At 36.3% G+C, this 20270-nt stretch overlaps 1 protein-coding gene across 1 annotated transcript in view; it reads right to left on the reverse strand.

Annotated features, from left to right (window-relative positions):
- The window catches only part of LOC129258035 (U3 small nucleolar RNA-interacting protein 2-like), a 42754-nt gene extending 22858 nt beyond the window's left edge, over nt 1–19896 (reverse strand). Inside the window, exons 1-9 of the mRNA XM_064096089.1 lie at nt 19676–19896; nt 18372–18496; nt 15980–16047; nt 9522–9690; nt 8209–8333; nt 6651–6743; nt 3926–4026; nt 3245–3379; nt 2187–2249 (exon numbers count right to left, since the gene is read on the reverse strand). Of these exons, the coding sequence (XP_063952159.1) occupies nt 2187–2249; nt 3245–3379; nt 3926–4026; nt 6651–6743; nt 8209–8333; nt 9522–9690; nt 15980–16047; nt 18372–18496; nt 19676–19896 (1100 nt within the window). The remainder of the gene's footprint in view (nt 1–2186; nt 2250–3244; nt 3380–3925; nt 4027–6650; nt 6744–8208; nt 8334–9521; nt 9691–15979; nt 16048–18371; nt 18497–19675) is intronic.
- Nucleotides 19897–20270: the final 374 nt, after the last annotated feature.

The raw sequence follows: 20270 nt of genomic DNA on the forward strand, positions 1-20270 counted from the left end.
ATGATGACATTTCAAAAACTTAACCTTAGGTTAAGATTTTGATGTTGATTCCCCCAACATGGTCTAAGTTCATTGACCCTAAATGACCTTTGACCTTGGTCATGTGACATGAAACTCAGGCAGGATGTTCAGTAATACTTGATTAACCTTATGGCCAAGTTTCATGAACTAGGTCCATATACTTTCTAAGTTATGCTGTCATTTCAAAAACTTAACCTCAGGTTAAGATTTGGTGTTGACGCCGCCGCCGCCGCCGCCGCCGTCGCCGTCGGAAAAGCGGCGCCTATAGTCTCACTCTGCTATGCAGGTGAGACAAAAATGTCTTGAAAGAATATTTTATACCCTACAATGTTACTCCACAATATTTTGTTATTATTAACCCTATCTGGGTCGGGGGGGGGGGGAGCCTCGGAGGCCCTCCCTTAAATCGCGCAATATTTTCGCCGTGCGAAATTTTTTGACTGCGCCGCTCGCTGACTTTTTACTTTCAAGTCTTGCGCATCTTTTGAGACCAAATTTGCGACGACCGGTTACGTGGTTCCGAAATTACGCAATATTTTGTAAGTGCATGTCAGACCAAAAATTGCTAAAAAATGTGATTTCGTGTACAAAGCCAATGCAAATTGGGTTTTCAACCCATAATCATAATTGTATGATTATTTTTAATTATGCTAATCTTAATGGATTTATTTTATGCTGTTTGTGATCTCAAGAGTCCCAGACAAAGTTCATTGAAAAAGAATAAAAAACAAAAGGTCCAAAAAACAAAGAAATACATAAGAAATTGCAAAAAAACAATATAATACATAGGAAATTGTTCTGATATCGCAATTTTTTCATGTTCATTTGCTGAGAGCACCACAAAGAGTTTCTACAACATAAATTGGAACATTTGGAGCTTTATTCAGGGAATTAGAGGAAAAAGTATGATTTTGCATACTAATTATGCATAAATTAGCATAATTAATCAATAACAATTTGCATGAAATAAATTGATACAGAATTTTGTAGATTATGTTCCAGACAAGCTGTGTGCCAATTTTCGGCGCGATTGACGGTCATATGATCTCCAAAAATACCCCCGGCCTAGATAAGCATTGAATAGTTATAGCAAGTTGATTCAGAAGACTCCATAACAGTGTACTGACAATGCATGTTCCTGAAATTAATAGTAGCATCCATGCTTAAATAACGTGGCAAAGGCAGGGTTTTTAAATTATTCATTGTGTCTTGAAATACAGTGAATTTAGCGCAAGGGGAAATTTAATGTTACAAAATGTTGATTTTTGCAATTAAATTCACATATTGCCTATCACTTTATTTTCACCATAAACAAGATGGATTTAATTGATTTTAATTAGTTAAAGGAAAAATAATGATACATTTGTGAATTTTGGCTAAAAACACTATTTGCATTGGATTTGTACACAAATTCACATTTTTGAGCAATTTTGGGCCTGCATGCACTTACAAATGTTGCGTAATATCGGAATCGCATACCCGGGGATCCCAATTTTTCCCAATTGGTCTCAAAGTTGCGTGAGATTTGTAAGTAAAGTCAGTGAGCGATGCTGTCAAAAAAATTGCGCAGCAGATTTATTGCGAAATATGTCGAAGGGGGGGGGGCTGATTCAGCCCCCCCCCCCCCCCCCCCCCGTCTTCTTAGGATTAAATCTGCTTAGTTTTTTTAGAAGACGTTGGTTTGATCGCCCAGATTTGATTGATTCCATGCACTTTGAATAGCCGTAATCCCCCCCCCCCCCCCCCCCGGTCCTTATCCGGTGCTCGGCCGTCCATACCAGGCCAGCAGCGCCTCCGTTTTGCTTTCCCCGATGTCCGCCCTATATACATATATGGCAAAGGTTTTATCCATTGATAATTTTTACCAATTATTGCAATAATGAAAATGGAATCCCCACTAAGACCAATGTGGACATTTAAATTACACATGAGACAAATATGAAGGTTTTAAATAAATTGCCAGTATTTTTTGAATGAGGAATCATACTCATTCATTCACAAAATTATGTTAAATTGTATGTTTTGAAGAATACATGATAGAATTCTATGTAAAGAATTCTGTAAAAGAATCTGATTTGTTATTTCAGTTCATTCATTATGAAATAAAGGGCTATTTTTGTCCTCTGGAATAAAGGGAAAGAAAGAAAAAAAAAATGTATCTTTACCCATCATCTGATCCTGAAATAAAATGATCTTCATTTATAAGCTTTACACAGTCAATAGAGCCCCTGGCAGAAAAAAGATAGATAATGAAAAAAATGAAATTAAGTGAGATATTTGCTAGTGACTCATGAAAAAATTAATCAATATTACTGAGATTGAATGAATCATACAAACACACTCTGAAATTCATCTGAGTTGACTCATGTTTAAACAATAATCTATTATAAGTGAGCAATAACAAAACAAACAGTGAGATTTCTTTGATGACCAAAATCAAACAACCATCTGTCTTACATATGAAATATCATTCTAAATCCACTGCTGGTTGATAGGTGAAGACAGCATCGTCTAGGAATGAAAAAAGTACACCCAAAATTTTACGTACAGGTCACATTATCTATGGACACCTGAAATATCACATATATTAAATTACTTCCATTGATGAGACTTAAAATATATTGTATAGCAGCCTAGATTTCCAGTCCGTTTTTTTAATAATTAAAGGAAATAAAAAAACTTTAGCCATACCTGAAAAACAAAAACTAAAATATAATGCAATTGTCAAGAATCTATAGTACATGTAGCATATAATTTATTTGCTTATTGATTGATGATGCAAAGCAATTGACTTGTTTCCATTACCAGTAATGCCAAGGTGGCAGGGTCAAGCACATCCATCCTGACCACTTTGGCCAGGATCGGTTTTGACTTTATCAGAAATGGCACACCAAATGAAAAATAATAATTTCATGGTGTAATGAATTTTACTATTCATATCAAAATGTTCACATCCATGAGTATAAAATATCTACATTAAATGCTACGATATTGTCATGCTAATTGCCATTGCATCTTTCTACATCACTTTTGCTCGCCCCAATATGGCAATTTCAGCTTAGCCTGTGATACATTGTCCATGGCTAGCGACTATTCCTCACAAATGAAAGCAGTATCAGAGGTACAAAGAAGGAAATCATTTCCATACTGGGAATGACAATTCAAAATTAAACTGAGGACAACTAGCAAATCAAGAGATTGGAATAAACAGAAATTGATTTACAAGTGGCCATGGAAGATGAGCTGTGATTCTTCAAGCACCTTCCATATCCTGATAGAGTTGTCTCTCCCTCCTGAGGTAATGGAACGGTCCCTTGTCAAGCTGTCTATACCTGTTATTGCATCTTGATGTCCAAATCTGCAGTTGTTAAGAACAAGGTTTGTCTAGTATTCTCTTTCAATCATAATGCTGCATATTACTTCTGGCTATAAACATGCTTTATAGTGCTATTGTTTAAAATGCAAAGAAAACAATAGCTAAGCACTCCTTATTCAATATGGGATGATTTATTCATTTTTTAACAAAGTAATGGTGCTGAAGGGAGAATATTATCTTAAAGATGTAGTTCATAAAATATTCATATAATCTTTTATGATTTGCTTTGTTTAATGACTCTTCCTATTCTTTAAATCTTATAATAAAAGGATAATTCTTAGGAGCTTATTAATATTGGAGCAAAAGAATGATTTGTGCATAAGTTAGGATAATCGTGATTGTTATAAATTAATAATACAACCTTGGCGATTATTTCACGAGAATCCACTATGAAGTGCAAATTTGTGTAACGCTCTTACTGGGGAGAGGGGGTTGACTTAAATACCCGCCTCAACCAGGCAATAGAATAGGCAAAAATCCCAGCCTTGCTACATGTAGTTTCATAGCAATCATATTACTGATACTTACAGGGTTTCTACATATGCCATCTCATCAAGATTCCAAATCTTTACTGAACGATCGTGTGATGAACTGAATAACTGATGGGTGCCCTTTCGAAAAGCTAGGCCCTGTAAAAATGAAATATCATACTGAACAAAAACAAAAATGACTAAAATATTATAAAATAATAGTATATAAATTTATAGAGCGCATAAACTATTCCAAAAAGTATATATTTTACTGTGCTTAATAGGACTCCTAAAATGCTTGTTATTAATCAAATAGATGTGTTTTCAGCTTTGTTTTAAGAATTGTTCTTTCAAATTAGCGATTAATCACTAACCTTTGTGTTATGGGCCCTGGTCATTGGATTCAATCACTGTTCTTCACATGAAATGCATTATCTCTGCTCCCTAGAGAGCCTTCTGACCAGGCTCCATTTCACATGCACACACATGATCATCTATTTACATTAACACTCAATTAACATTCAGTTCATACCTGGGTCAAAAGCTTTTTCTCGATAGGTTGGGGATATTGGGGGAGGGGGTTGGTAGTATAATATAATTTTTAAGAGGAAAAAATCTCTGCAGCAAGCCTGAGTCAAACCTGGGTATTTTCAACAGGTGACCACCCTTGATTTCTTTAAATTCACTGTCACCACAAATGAAGAATCGACCATTTTAGGAAAAATCCTGCTTGGTACTATTATTTTTCAAAGCTCTACTTGGTTGATTAGGACTTAGGAAATATACAGTGCGTCCCAAAAAAAACTATACACTTTTGAAATGGCTGCCTAATAAAAAATGTAGCACTTTGGGGGAAAAGACTTATATATATGGAAAGCCAATAAAGTCAACTTTCAGATGACACCAACAAGTTGGAAAACTATTCATGCTTGAGCGAGCACTGCCCACTGAAACAAAGGGTATGAAAATTAGGGTGGGCCGGAATTAGCCTTCCAATTTCTTTCAGGTTTTTTTGTTTGGTACTTGCAAAGTTGAGGGTTATTTGGTGAATTAAAGATCAGTTGTGATCAGTTTGTTGTTTGTGAAAATTTAATGCGTTATTAAATTGAAATTTAATGCATGAGTGATCATGAATTGCAATTTTTAGTGCAGCATTTTGTCTTTATCATGTGGATCTCAACAATGTGTTCATGAGAGTCAGGAGAAGAGGGGGTAATATGACTTAGGGAGGTGAAGTACGTTGATGGGATAAAGGTCAACAGAACATTTAGCAACCCCTCTCCCCCCCCCCCCCCTGCTTCTCTCCTCCTGAGAGACTAAGCTCGGGTAGGCTGGACAGGAATTAGCCTTACAGGGTTTTTTTTTAGTGGTTAGTCCTTTGGAACCTGCAAAGCTAAGGGTGTTAAGCTAAATAAATGAGTGAGATAAGTTTTGGTTTCTTAGGCAAATTTCACGAGTTAGTAATTTGAAATTTAATGCATGAGTGAACAGGAATTATAATGTAAGTGTAGCATATTCATCTTGTGGACCTCAGAAGTGTGTTCGTGAGAGCCATAGTAATTTGATGGTACATGTTACAAGCAAGAGGGCGAGATATGCTAAGACTTGGTTAAAAGGGCATTCCTCTACTTTTTGTCCTTTTACAAATTAAAAGTCATAATTATGTACCCTCCCCTCTCCGCCTCCATTTCCCAGCCCCCCCTCTCTCTCTGTCTCTCTTCCTGGATTGTAGCCTATTCAAAACTTAACTGCCAAGTGACCGGTGGCTGATGGTCAGTTTTTTTATTGAATCATTACCAAGAAATTTAACGATTATGATGATTAATGAAATAATTTATTGAACAAACTGAATGTTTGATTGATCACATTGCACATTGAATGAGTTGATTTACTAATAAATTGTTGACTAAATGATTGATAGGAAAAAGTTGATGCCCCAATTCAGAATTTATCATTAAATCAACATTCTGCTCTGGACTTCAAGCGTACATGACAATAGCCATCAGTTCTCAACAGGAAGGGAGGACGGGAAAGAGGGAGGGGCGGGGGCTCAATGTTCTTTTGACCCTTATTCCATCAACCTGCTTCTCCCTCTTAAGTCCTATCTCACCCCCTATTCTCCCGACTCCCATGAACACATTGCTGAGATCCACATGATAAAGTTGAAATGCTGCCCAAAAAGAGATCCAAATGATGAAGTTCAAATGCTGCCCAAAAAGTGTAATTTGTGTTCACTCATGCATTAAAGTTCAATTTAATAATTCATAAAATTTGCTTAAGCAACCAAAACTGGTCACGGTTGATTATTAATTTATCACAACGCCCTTAACTTTGCAAGTTCGAAGGGATTTGCCTTTAAAAAACTGGCATAAATTAGAAGGCTAATTCCAGCCCACCCTAATTTTCATACCCTTTGTTTCAGTGGGCAGTGCTCGCTCAAGCATGAATAGTTTTCCAACCTTTTGGTGTCATTTGAAAGTTGACTTTATTGGCTTTCCATATATGTAAGTCTCTTTCGCCAAAGTGCTACATTTTTTATTTGGCAGCCATTTCAAAAGTGTATAGTTTTTTTTGGGACGCACTGTAGTATCATGTGCAAATTCTAATATATAAAGAGGTTAATATTCTCAGTCTCTGGTGAAAATGAATTTAAGTATTTCTTTATTTCGTTAGTGAACTGGTCTGGACAAATTTACACTGGCAACAACCATCTTTGGGCAGGCGGTCCATCACCGGGTGGTTAGACTCAGGCTTACTGAGAAGCACCAATCATCTTTACTCACTGAAATAGCATCACGATGACCTTTGAATGTGTGTTTAAGAGTACATGTACATGGATCCCATACATGGATCAGCTTGTTTCTGCACCCAGATACCTAATTCATTAAAAAGTGAGCAAGAACAAAAATGGTAAGTATATTACAAAACTGAATTAGATTGGTGACTTTAAGAACATGCAACCCATTATTCAAAGATATATTATATTGCTTAGGAAATATTCATTTATTAGTTATATCATCTGCTGTCACAATGTATTTTAAAACATTTGAGAAAATAAGGCTACGACAAGTGCCATGCTAATATTAACAAAAATTGAAAGCTGTAATACCTGTGGGTGGCCTCTTCAATATATTATAAAATGATTTTTTTTTTAGGGGGGGGGAAGAATTTCATTTTTTTCCCCTAGGTAAAAAAAAGACATCACGACAGCACCCCCCCTAGGTAGGACATCAATTTGGCTCCCCCCCCCATGTCGAACATCAATTCAGCCCCCTTAGGTCGAACATCATTTCGCCCCCCCCCCCCTTGTTGAACATGAATTTGGCACCCCATATGTCGAACATGAATTCAGCACCCCTCGGTAGAACATTCGGCGCCCTCAGGTTGAAGACCATGGTCCATACATACATGTATGTCGAACTTCAATTAGGCACCCTGTATATCGGCCCCCATAGGTAGAACATCAATCTGACCCCCTCCCCCTTGGTTAAAGATCAATTTGGCACCCCTATGTCGAACATCATATCGGTGCCCCCCTATGTCGAACATCAATTCGGCGCCCCTAAATAAGACATCAAGACGGTGCCCTCTCCCCCTAGGTAGGACATCAATTCGGCTCCCCCCCCATGTCGAACATCAATTCAGCACCCCTCGATAGAACATGAATTCAACGCCCTCAGGTTGAAGATCATGGTCCCTATGTTGAACTTCAATTTGGCACCCTGTATATCGGCCCACATAGGTAGAACATCAATTCAACCCCCTCCCCCTTGGTTAAAGATTAATTTGGTGCCCCTATGTCGAACATCAATTTGGCACCCCCCCCTAGTTTGAACATCAATTTAGCGCCCCCCCCCTTCCGTTCGAACATCAATGGGTGCTACCGCTCATTTTATATTAATTATTGTTTTCCTTCTCTCTTTCTTCCTCTCTATATTTCTTCTTCTCTTCTATACTTCCTCTTTTTTTCCTTTTCTTTTCCCCTCTTCCTATCTCTGTTTTATTCTATTCTTTTCCCTCTTTTTTTTTCTTCTCTTCCTTTCCCCCTCACTGTGTGCAGACACTTAATATTAGTGACCAAATAAGTCCTTGTGTAAAAAATCTCCATTGAGATAAATAAACAATTGTTAGTGTATAGAATGAAATCAAGATAATTTTCCGGTCACTTTATATTCACTTTTTTAAAATGCTAAATGATTTCCAGATTCAGATGCAATTTTTCAAGGCTTCATTTTTGTAAAATATCACAGACATACATACATGTAGGTAACAACTGGGGCCGTGCAGCTCAGATTTTTTAGTAAGTCAAATCAATGTTAACCTATGCCTTATATCACTTACTAAGAGAGTGTCATCTGAAGACAGAGTGAGTGCTAAGATGTGATCAGTATGTCCAATATGTTTGCCTTCTGTTCCTTTCCTTCCTCCTGGTATCTTATGTTCTTTCTTCCCTGTCACTACATTCCCTGTATAAAGACCACCAATCATGGAAGATACACATTTCTTTTCAAAATAAAAAAGATATTGCTTAAAAATCAGAAAAAAATGCATTAGTATTTCTCATATTTAGCTTTAACCCTAATTCTCCCGGGGGGGGGGGGGGGGGGGGGGCCATAATGGCCCCCCCCCTCGACAATTTTCGCGATATATCCGCTGCGCAAATTTTTTTGACCTCGCCGCTCACTGACTTTTTACTTTCAAGTCTCGCGCAAATTTTGAGACCAAATTTGTGACGACCGGACACGCCGTTACGACATTACGCAACATTATGTAAGTGCATGTCAGACCCAAAATTGCTCACAAACGTGATTTCATGTACAAATCCAATGCAAATTGTGTATTTAGCCAAAATTCATAAATGTATGATTATTTCTACTTTTACTGATTGAATTTAATTGATTTTGCCTTGCTTATGATCAGAATTAAGTCTGGAACGATTTCCATTGAAAAAACAATAAAAAAACAAAAAGTAAAAAAAACAAGGAAATACATAAGAAATTCATAAAACAATAAAATACATAAGAAATTGATTTCCAAACTGAAGTTTTTTTTAATTGCGATTGTTAAGAATGCTACAAAGAATATTTTAACCAAAAATTAGCATTCTAGGAGCTTTATTTAGTGAATTAGAGCAAAAAGTATGATTTATGCATAAATTAGCATAATTAATTCATATAAAATAAAATCTCATTATTTTGGAAAATTTTACCATACAGCCTTGTAGATTACATCGCATACAACCAGTGTGCAAATTTTTGCGTCGCTCGAGCGATCAGCGGCCGAGATCTTAAGGGGGGGCCATAATGGCCCCCCCCCTGGGAATGACAAGAATCAAAATACCCCGGGAGATTGAGGGTTAACTTAAACCAATGTTCACCTTTCTTCTTTTGTACACCTAGAATTTTTGCATGAATTTTAAGGAAATTATTTTTCTTTCTTTTCAGGGGTACAGGATAAATGTTACAGGGACTTTGGAGGGCGAGTGTACTTTAAAATTAACAACATCATTATGATTAATGACGATCACAATGATTGACACCACTACCCTTACTGCAGTTGATAGATATGGTTGAAACTTCAAGTTCATACATGTATGACTCATATTCCAAACTACTTGTACTTTACGCTATGAAAACTACTTAAAAACAACTTACATTTAATGATGGAACAGTCTTTGCTTCCACTGAAAATAAACCTGTTGTCTGATGATATCACTATGCATGTGATGGCTAGTTGGTGACCTCGTAGGATAGAGAGGTCATTAATAGATGGACATGCATACTCTGAAGCAACAAACTTCTGAAGTTTCCCACTCTGTTCCAACTATGAACACAAACATTAAAGGATTCTAAAACTTATTCCATGATGATAGAATACACTGAGACAATTACTCAAAGAAAATAGTTGAATGAAATACTAGTAAAAGGTACTTGTTTTCACTTTGCCCACCACGTACAGAATCCCCCTGCACCACATTAATTTTTTAGGATGCCAGATCACAATAACTATTGATTTGTCAATGGTAATACAAATTGTTAAGCAATATTGTTGAGAAATTAATAATCCTGTCAATAGTATCATTTCATTATGTCTATTTGAAACTTTAAAAGAATGAATGAATTTATTTATTATCCAATGCAATGACAATAACAATTTACAAGTTTATAGCCAATCAGTTATGAAAACGGTCCAACCTCTTTAGACGGACACGTTGGGACAAACACCAATTCGGATAAGGGATTTATCCAGATCTGAGAGACCCAAAATACACGGAGCTGCCTCCCCTATGGTAGTTACACATAATCTATTGTAGTGGGCGTACACAGACAGTATTCACTGCAGTGTCAGTGCAAATTATAGGCCTTTTTTTTTACCAAAATGAGATCGATTGGTAACCAAACCGTTGGATAATTAATCTGCTGAAATGATTGAGGTATACATCGAGCATACATGTACCTCGAAAGAAAGAGAATGACTCCATGAAACTAAGTTTTAAAATTGGATCATCGCATCACAGCTTTGCAAAGTTATGACTGTAGGCTCACACATGATAGATGGTGCTGTCCGTATCGAGGCCAAGCACTATTATTTTTTCTATGAAAAAACAGAATGTGATAAAATGGTTGTGCTGCGCTCTGATTAACTGGAAAATTATCCTAACTTAGTTCTTTTGGTGATTTGGGTATAAGATATTTTCTTAAAATATAATGTGGCTGTATGTTATCAAAGTGAGTTTGGTAGGAATTTTTAATTTAGATTGGAATCTCATTTCCCCACGTACTAGATTGGAAAAAAAATCTTGGCAAGAGTGCATCCAGATAATTGAGAGATCAGGATAAGAGGAGACCGGATAAGAGAGGTCGGATTGTACATACATGTAGAAAAGCAAGGATAATAGGAAGCAGAAAATAGCATGATTGCTAGTCAAGTCTGGCCCCTTGTGGTTTAAGCAGATAAAAACATGTTTCTTAACTTGTCAGTTAAAGATAAACAATCGTGAGTCTACTAAATACACTCTATAATATATAAACAATGCCTACATAACGATTTAACAAAAACTATAAATGAATCCTGTATAGATAACAAAAATTCATTTTTTTTTCCAACAGACGTTCAACAACAGCTTTATAAAAACTTGACCTTAATAGTTTCTTTCTGATTTTGATTGGTAGCTCATTCCAAGAAGCTGTGCCTATATACATGTATTACATAAACACCCCTTTCGTAAGCTTGTCTTAACCTTTGGTAAATACAGATTCTCATCTTCCTTTTGCCTTGTAATTTTGTTGAATTAGTGAACAATATTGAAGCAGTTATTGTGGCAATTTTTTTATTAATTCGATCATACATAAAACTTCAGATAGGTAATCTATACAGTTGGAAAATGTCAAGTATCTTAAAATCACTGAATAATGGTGCTGATCTTGTCATGTACGTACTAAATGTTATCGCACGCTGCCAATTCTTGAATTAATAATATAGAATCTGGATCAAATTTTTTCTAGCCCTATCCCAGACTTTAATACCGTATGTGATGTGGGGCTGCATGAATGTCTATAGCAGAATCAAAATATTTCGCAGTACGAAGTGTCTCAGTCGATATAGAATAACAAACATCTTGCGTATGCATACTTTAATTTTTGCAAGATAAATTTGTGTAGATAGGTGTGACTTTGGTCATTTTTATGGAATTAGGAACTCTCCCTGTATGAAGTGAGATTAAAACTGTGAGACAATGGTCTTACAATAAATTCTGATGCATCCCTTATTAACCTAGCTGGTATAGTATCATGACCATATGCTTTATTTACATTCAGGGACAATAATTGACATTGAACCTCATATTTTGTAACTGGTTTAAAAGCCAATGTATTTTTACCTTTATTTCAAAGAAAATCCCTAAAGCTACCACCAGTAGTATCTTCCTGTATGTACTTGCTAATTTCGGACCCACATAAAAAAAAAATTATTAAAAACCTGCCCGATCTCCTCTGCAGAAGAAACTTGAGATGCGTTCTGTCTCCAAGCTCTCATGTATTGTATTCCATACCTCTCATACATGTATGTAATATACAAATATATCAGGCTTTGAGAAAGTATAGTGAGAATTATTCATCCAAGGTTGGACTCGCAATTAATCTTTTTCCTGAGGGGCAAAGCCCTAAGGGAAAAACAGTTACATTGCCAGTCCAACCGAGGATTAATAATTCCCACTATGGTTTCAAAAGAAATGCCTGATATATTTGTTTTATATCCCTCTTTATCTTGTGGACCTAGTCCTTTGCTGATGTTTAACCAATCTCGACCAAATATAATGATGCCAGACCTACATGTAGTCCTACTCTAGGCCTATAAAGCTAATGCTAGACAGTTCCCTGGTAGGCTGCGCGCGACTTTTACCGACTGCAATTAATGAGAGGTCTGCTGCGCTGCGTTGGCCATTGCTGCAGTGGCACTCAAAATGTAAAACAAGGCAAAAGCGATTTTGTGTCTCGCCCACTTATGAAAATAACCAGAAATATCGTGATTCGCGAGGGCACGCAACAGAATTGTATCGAAACTTCATTGTGAAATGACTGGGATGGAATAACAATTGTCATAAGAGCCTGGCACGTAAACTTTAATGTTGACCTGAAAATGACCTTTGACCTTACCATGTGACCTCCCACTGCAGCAAAACATGCAGGTCGCCTAAGTACATCTACCATCCAAGTTTTGTTGAAAAGTGACTTCCGGTTGCGGAGTTAGGTGTCATAAGAGAGTCTTGCATGTAAACTTTAACGTTGACCTGAAAATGACCTTTGACCTAACCATGTGACCTCTGACTGCAGCATAACATGCAGGTCCCCCAAGTCCATCTACCATCCAAGTTTGGTTGAAAAGTGATTTACGGTTGCGGAGTTAGGTGTCATAAGAGTCTTGCATGTAAACTTTAACGTTGACCTGAAAATGACCTTTGACCTTACCATGTGACCTCCGACTGCAGCATAACATCCAGGCCTCCCAAGTCCATCTACCATCCAAGTTTGGTTGAAAAGCGACTTACGGTTGTGGAGTTATGTGTCATTAGATTTGTGACGGACGGACGACATTTGGATCCCTAAGTCTCGCCTTCACCTCTGGTGGGCGAGACAAACATATGCGCAGTTAAAATGTTTGCTCTAAAAACTTGTATCGGATCTTGACTCACCTTGTTAGGTATGTTTATTCCAAATTAAAGGATCCTGTATGAATGGCCGTCAGAATTATATTTTCTGCATTGTAATCTACACCCTATTTCACACTGTTTTTCAGATTGTTAGTACGGTAATTCGAGCGAGAGCTTGTAATAGTATTTTACTTTATTTATTTATTTATATCTGGGTCAAGTCAGGGAGCATCGCAATTCAACATTGAGAGAAAATATCGAGCATGAGCATGCGCAGTTCTGCCCATGAAAGTATATCGAAAAATATACCGAGCTACAAGAAAACTATACGGAGCTAATTGCAGCAATGTGTTTCCTATTGAAATTAACTTTGTCACATGATCAAGAACTGACCAATCTAGAATCTAGAATACTCATAAATATTCATGAGAAGGATATAATACTTTATAATACTTAATAATAAAAGGAAAATTTTTAAGTCAGTTCATTCAAAGGATGCATCCATGAACTTTCAGTACATACTGGGGCTTTCAATAAGGAGTACAGCCAACAATGACCAAAACTTTTATTGAAGTTGCCCTGGGAACTTCTAGACCTCCTCAACACTTATTATTGAATGGAAGTATATATCATTTTGTATTGTTATTCTTTGATACCATGCAAAGCTGCACTATTGAGGCTGTCTCATTGGACATTACATGTACATGCTATAGTGTAGTCATGCCATTTAGATAATTCTGGAATGAATATTATTTCCTTGCATTGTATTTTGTGAGCACAAAGGTGAAAGAATGACATAATCTGAAGTTGATAAATTACACTAAATTCATATTTCATTTCAGCATGCCATTTAGATAATTCTGGAATGAATATTATTTCCTTGCATTGTATTTTGTGAGCACAAAGGTGAAAGAATGACATAATCTGAAGTTGATAAATTACACTAAATTCATTTAGCATTTCATATGAATTATGCAAATTTATTCATGGAATCAAACATTTTGCTGTAATCCCCTGAATTAAGCTCCTAGAAAGTTCATTTTTCGTGAACATATTCTGATATTCTTTATTTGCATTCAGGACTTCTATTAATAAAAAAAAAATCTGGTACCAAAACTTGTTTATCCTGTATTTTAATGTTTTTGACATGATTTGTCTGGGACATTATTAAGCCACAAACAGCATCATATTAAAAAGCTCTTGTCAATACAGGTAAATAATAATCACTCATTTATTAATTTCATCTGAAAACACATTTTGTATAAACTCTGTACATGAAATCAAGTTTTTGACCATATTTTGGTCTGACATGCACTTTATACATCATGTTGTATAATTTCCTAACTGCGTACCAAGGAGTAACAAATTTGGTCCCAAAAGTTGCGTGAGACTTATAAATGAATGAGTGGCACAGTATGTCAGGGAGGTACTTAGCTGTAAAATTCCTAGTTAAAGTCAAGGATTATTCATGTTGAAGGGAGATAGTTAACTGTAATATTCCTATTTTAGACGGCTGTCAACCTAGGGTCAGCCCAGGGTCAATGTAGAGTCAATGTAGGTCAGGGTAGCACCTACCCTCTATGTCAAGGTCATGAGTCACCAGGTCATTCGAGGGGAATGACTCGCTTCAGTCAGCCGAAGCTACTGTTCGTCAGACTCGACCGTAATTCTTCCTAGTTAGAGCTTCAACTCAACTCTGGTTCTTCGTTCTTCACGGACACGTGTCTTCGCTGATGACGTCAGTCGCGTCTTCATCGTTCCATAATTGTTCTTCGTCATCGTCGATCATCGGCATACCTTTTCTTCGTCGTAATCGTCCCATCTTCGTAGTCGTCGTGGTTTGTTGATCTCTTCTGCTTTTCAAACTCCACATTTACCCGATTGAGGTTTGATCAAGCAATTGATAAACTTTCCAAGACTTTCGGTAACATAATTTAAAGGCCTATTTTCAGATCGATGTCCTCCCATAAACTTGGGACAATTAATGATGATTACACTCCTTCTCTTATGCATATATGCCATTTTAGGATTTCTATATGCAAAGATTTATTGAATACCCATTTGCCAATATACTTATGTTCTCAACGATTCAATGTTAATGACTTATTATATTTTGTGACATTAAATTGATCACTTCATTTATATCTTGAATATCCTTTGGTCTTTTATTCAGGGTGGTTAAGTAGCCTGTAGATTAATATGTTAATTGGAGCAGTTTCGCTTGTGACACAGTATTATAATTTTTTTTCTGGTACGAAATCCTTTATTTGTGATTGAAGACTTTTTTTTCTTTTTTTTTTTTTGCTTGTCAAATTTTTGGGCGGAAGGTTTTGCCGCCCCTGTGGAAAATCCTAGGTACGCCACTGCCCCCCACCCCCTGGTAATTAAGGGTTATGCGCAGATTTGCCAATAAAGGAATGAATAGAAGAACTATTTTTCCCACTCACATATGTAGATGAGTCATAATGTGTGCTTGTAAACGTGTTCAGTTAGAGACTCTTAGAAAGCTCATGTAAAATGAAACAAAAATAAAATTTGTTTACACAAACTATACAGTGGTCTTCAACTAGAATATTCTGAAAGCACACACACAAAAACAAATTGTCAAGAAATCTCAATGTAAACAGTGTTTTTTAAATGATGCCGAGACTATGCATGTATCATTAATTGTTGGGATGAGTGTAAAATGAAATTAAATGTGTTATTGCATATTGTGAAAGACATTTGATTTGAGTTGAAGTTGGTAGCCCGCTGCATGTTGTGCAAGTCGAATGAAGTAGGCAAGCAGCTAACATTCAAACTGGAAGGGTTCCTGACTCCATAATTGACCTTCATAACCATACAAACATAATTAATACAATATGACTCTCCTGTTATTACTAGTAATATCCATGTCATACTCATGTATGGCATAAAACATCATTATTGTTAAAAAATTTCAAATAAGGAAAAACAAGTACCCACCAGCTCTGACTTAAGTCTGTGTGCAATAGCATCTTTGTCCGGGGTAAGGGATTCTTCAGCTTCATTTTCTACCAAAAAAAATAAATAACAGTATAAATCACTACTGCCAGTCTACAAGTATATTGTCAGACCTGCCAACCTCTGGGAATGAAAAAGTGTATTCTGTGATTAAAAAAAAGTGTATTAGCCCCCCCCCCCCCCCCCCAAAAAAAAATGCCAAAAACGTACTGGTTGGCAGGTCTGTATTATGGTTCAATATCAGTGATGCCGATTACTTTTTGTGATTAAAAAGGAAAGTAAGAATACAACCCAATCAGTAATGATGATGTCAACCAAAACATAATCAATTAATCTAATTTAACCCTAAAAGGCCCGAGGGAGGGGGGGGGGTGGCGGAGTCCACCCCTTCTACATTTTTCATGATAAATCGGCCAAGCGAAATTTTTCAGCTTTTTTACTTTCAGATCTCGCGCAACTTTTGAGACCAAATTTGTGATGCCCGGGTATGCATTTATGAAGTCATGCAACATTATGTAAGTGCATGTCAAACCCAGAACTGCTCAAAAAAGTGAATTCATGTACAAATCCAATGCAAATTGTGTACAGTATTTAGCCAAAATTCATAAATGGATCATTATTTCTACTTTTACTGATTAAACTTAACTAATTTTGTCTTGTTAATGACAAGAATTAAGTCTGCAACAATTTCCATCGAAAAAATAATAAAAACAAAAATTTGAAAAAACAAAAAAATACATAAATTATAAAAACAATAAAATACATAAGAAAAAAATTGCCATACCAATTTTTTTTTTTTTTCAAATACACTCGATTGGGATCCTACAAAGAGTCTGTGAATAAAACATTAGCTGTTTTGAGGCAGTATGATAGTTGATTAGAGCAAATGTTTTATTTTATGAATTAGCATAATTGAACATTAAATGAAAAATCTTATTTAAAAAATTAACAATACAGCCTTGTAGATTATATCGCACACCACCACTGTGCTAATTTTTTCGGCGCTTGCATGATCGAAGGCCGAGATCTCAGGGCTGTGCCTCCCCCTGGCTGTGAGATGGGTCCAAACAACACGGCTTTTTTAGGGTTAAATCTGTAAATAGCCCTTGAAGAGCTTACTTTGGTTTAGCTCTTTGTGATTTCTAATCACATGGCATATAAAAACAATCAAACAATATGTTACTATCTATTTTGTTTTGTTTTTAAAATTCATTTCTTTTTTAACTTTGAAAAAAATAAAAATCTTTTTTTCGAAGTTGCGATTGTGATCATTAAAGGAGAATGAAACTCTTGGAGCAAGTTAGCTTTTGTGAAAGCAGACAAATCAAAGAATTAGATCAACAAAAGTTTGAGTAAAATAGGACTAGCAATAGAAGAGTTATGAGCATTTGAATGTCGAGATCACTAATGCTATGGAGATCCTCCTATTGGCAATGCGACCAAGATCTATGATGTCACAGATGAACAACTCTCCCCTTTTGGACACTGAAAATATACCCCAAAACATCTCTTTTTGCTCATTCTAATCATATGACAAACGATTCATCAATGATATAATGTTGTGAAACCTCTGTACTTGTCCTCTCATATAAAGAGAACACCTCACCTTGTGATAGACTCTATAAAAGTGAGAATATAAGTGAAATAAGTACTAAAGTAATGAGGGAGTTGTACATGTACGTGTGTGACATCACAGATCTTGGTCGCATTGCCAATGGGAAGATCTACATGGCATTAGTGATCTCAATATTCAAATGCTCATAACTTTCTTATTATTCATTCAATCTTCCTCAAACTTTCAACAATATGTTTCTTTGATTTTTCTCTTTGATATGGATTTAGCTGGTTTCAAGGGTTTCATTCTCCTTTAAACATTAAATCACTTTAATACACTTTAATAAGCTAAAGTAAAAATGATGATGCATTTATGAATGTTAGGTGGTAACAGAATTTACAATCTTTTATGGATTGCATCACAATTTGAGCAGTTTTGGGTCTGACATTTACATGTACATAATATTGTGTAATTTCATATTTTACATACATGTATTTTGATTTTTATGAATAAATCATTACAATAAAGAGGGTGCTGATGTAGAAGGGGACTTTTTTTCGGGGGGGGGGGGGGCTGTAAAGCTACTATTTCCTCTAAATCTGTCTGTCCATTCTAAATTGCATTTTGTATCAAACCTTATATATACATGTATATAGTAATTCATGATATAAATTAATTATACCAACTAAATGGGAGATACTTTTTTTACATCTCTGGGGCTGAGTTACCATCAGTCACTGTCATTTTTCACAGAAAATTATCAGAACCTTTACCACCACCAGTAATCCTCATTTATAGATACATGTATGCAACATTTACCTTCTGCTTCTAAATGTGCTAAGTATTGCTTAGTGAGACGAAGTCGTTTCTCCTGGGCTGTCTCCTGTTCCTTTTCATCTCCAGATGAAGCATCACTAGAACCTCTTCCTTCATCATCATTGGGGCTTCAAGATAAAATATTATATAAACAATTTTATGATAATGACATGATTCATATCTTCAAATCTCATCTTTAAAAATATTTAATCTTGACCGGCGCCAAAGGAGTACACTCAGTGGATTTGAGAGTGCGAAAATGACTAATATATTCATAACCCAAATGACTTTTGTATCTCTGATATTTTGTTTATTGTGGAACAGTGATTGGAAATGTGAAATAGGATTTTGGAAGTTTGAGAGAGGTTTTCTGAACTTTGCAGAGGTGTAAGTACATGGTGTATTGTTTAGTGTTACAGTGAATGACTATATTCCCATGTGTTTTATTCGTTGGAGCGTTCGGGTGACTATATATATGTGATACTTCATCAAATCATGTCACAGTATCTTCATATGCATGCCTTATACTTTAATTGCTACTTAAGTGAACACCCGATACACCAGCTAACCAATGTTTTGATACCATTCTGTACTATTTACATGTATATAGGCATGTTATTTACCTCCTTGCCTTATTGACTTAACATTGGTAATTGGATATGTGAAATGCTTAGGTGGAAAATGCATAAATACATGTATGAAGAAGTCAGAATCAAAACATCAGCCATCATAACCTGGTTGCCAAAACATTTTATTTTCTAGTCTTGGTTCTTTTTATTGATATTTTGTTGTTGACTTATTACACCATTGGAGGTTATAACTGAGTTCAGCATTATTCCGGTCAAATCCAAGGCTGAAAAAGCCGCCATGATAACTATTCAAGAACATCTCCAAAGCGACGATTACTACGAAGGAATTGTGGAGGCGTTCGATAAAGCGATAGGCGAGGAATTAGGTAAACTTAAAAAGTGATTGCCAAAGTTCACAAAAACATTATGGAGAGACTTGACCATGATAACGTCAAACTACTGGAGCTTGAGGCAATCTTGCGATCAAAGGGAGGTGACATTACAAGATTACTTACGGTAAATGAGGCTGGCAAAATGGTGGTTCGTCCGGTGATTGTGTAAATTTGTTGCTCTGGACCTTTGGGTCATTTTCATTTCGGAAATTAAGATAGAGAGGTATATCCTTTTGAACTATGTCACTTCATCGTTTCTCATCATCTTGGGCAATTCATGGCTTCCCGTCAAACAAGCAACTTGTCAAAAAAGAGGAAAATTTCCTCATATCCCACTCCCAAAAACCTGAAAGTATTAAACAGCCCCATGCACAACGCTACCCTGCCACTGCCGGCAGGGGGAAGTAAGCAAGAGTCGATGTCAAAGTCAACACCTGAGCTCGCTGCCAAGCAGACACTTTTGTTGCACCATATGCCACAACCCATGTCGGTCGGTGCTCCACCAGAGTGGTTCACTGCTTTCTTTGAAAACTTTGAGACTCGCCTCAATTCAAGGATTGAGACCATGTTGGATAAGAAACTTGAAGATCTACAGTTAACCCCAGAAGGACTGCCCCCCCCCCCTCGACGCTTCGCGCGATTTTTCCTAAACGCAGAAAGATAGCGCCGCAAAATTTTATGACTTTTTTCTTTGAAGCCTCACGCAACTTTTGAGACCAAATTCGCGACATACAGGTATACCACCGCGACGTCACGTGACTTTTTACGAGGCAATGTCAGGCCGAAAATGGTTCATTTTCATACTTTGTGTACAAAGTCTATAGGAGATGAATTCAAGGGTGATTATTTTTCGTTCTAATTGGTCTGCTGAATTAATTTAGGGTTTAATTTAGTTGTTAAATGTTCTGTAATAATTTCCATTGAAAAAACAATGAAAAACA

This window comes from Lytechinus pictus, chromosome 3 (genome assembly GCF_037042905.1).
Source record: "Lytechinus pictus isolate F3 Inbred chromosome 3, Lp3.0, whole genome shotgun sequence".
NCBI classification, from domain to species: domain Eukaryota; kingdom Metazoa; phylum Echinodermata; class Echinoidea; order Temnopleuroida; family Toxopneustidae; genus Lytechinus; species Lytechinus pictus.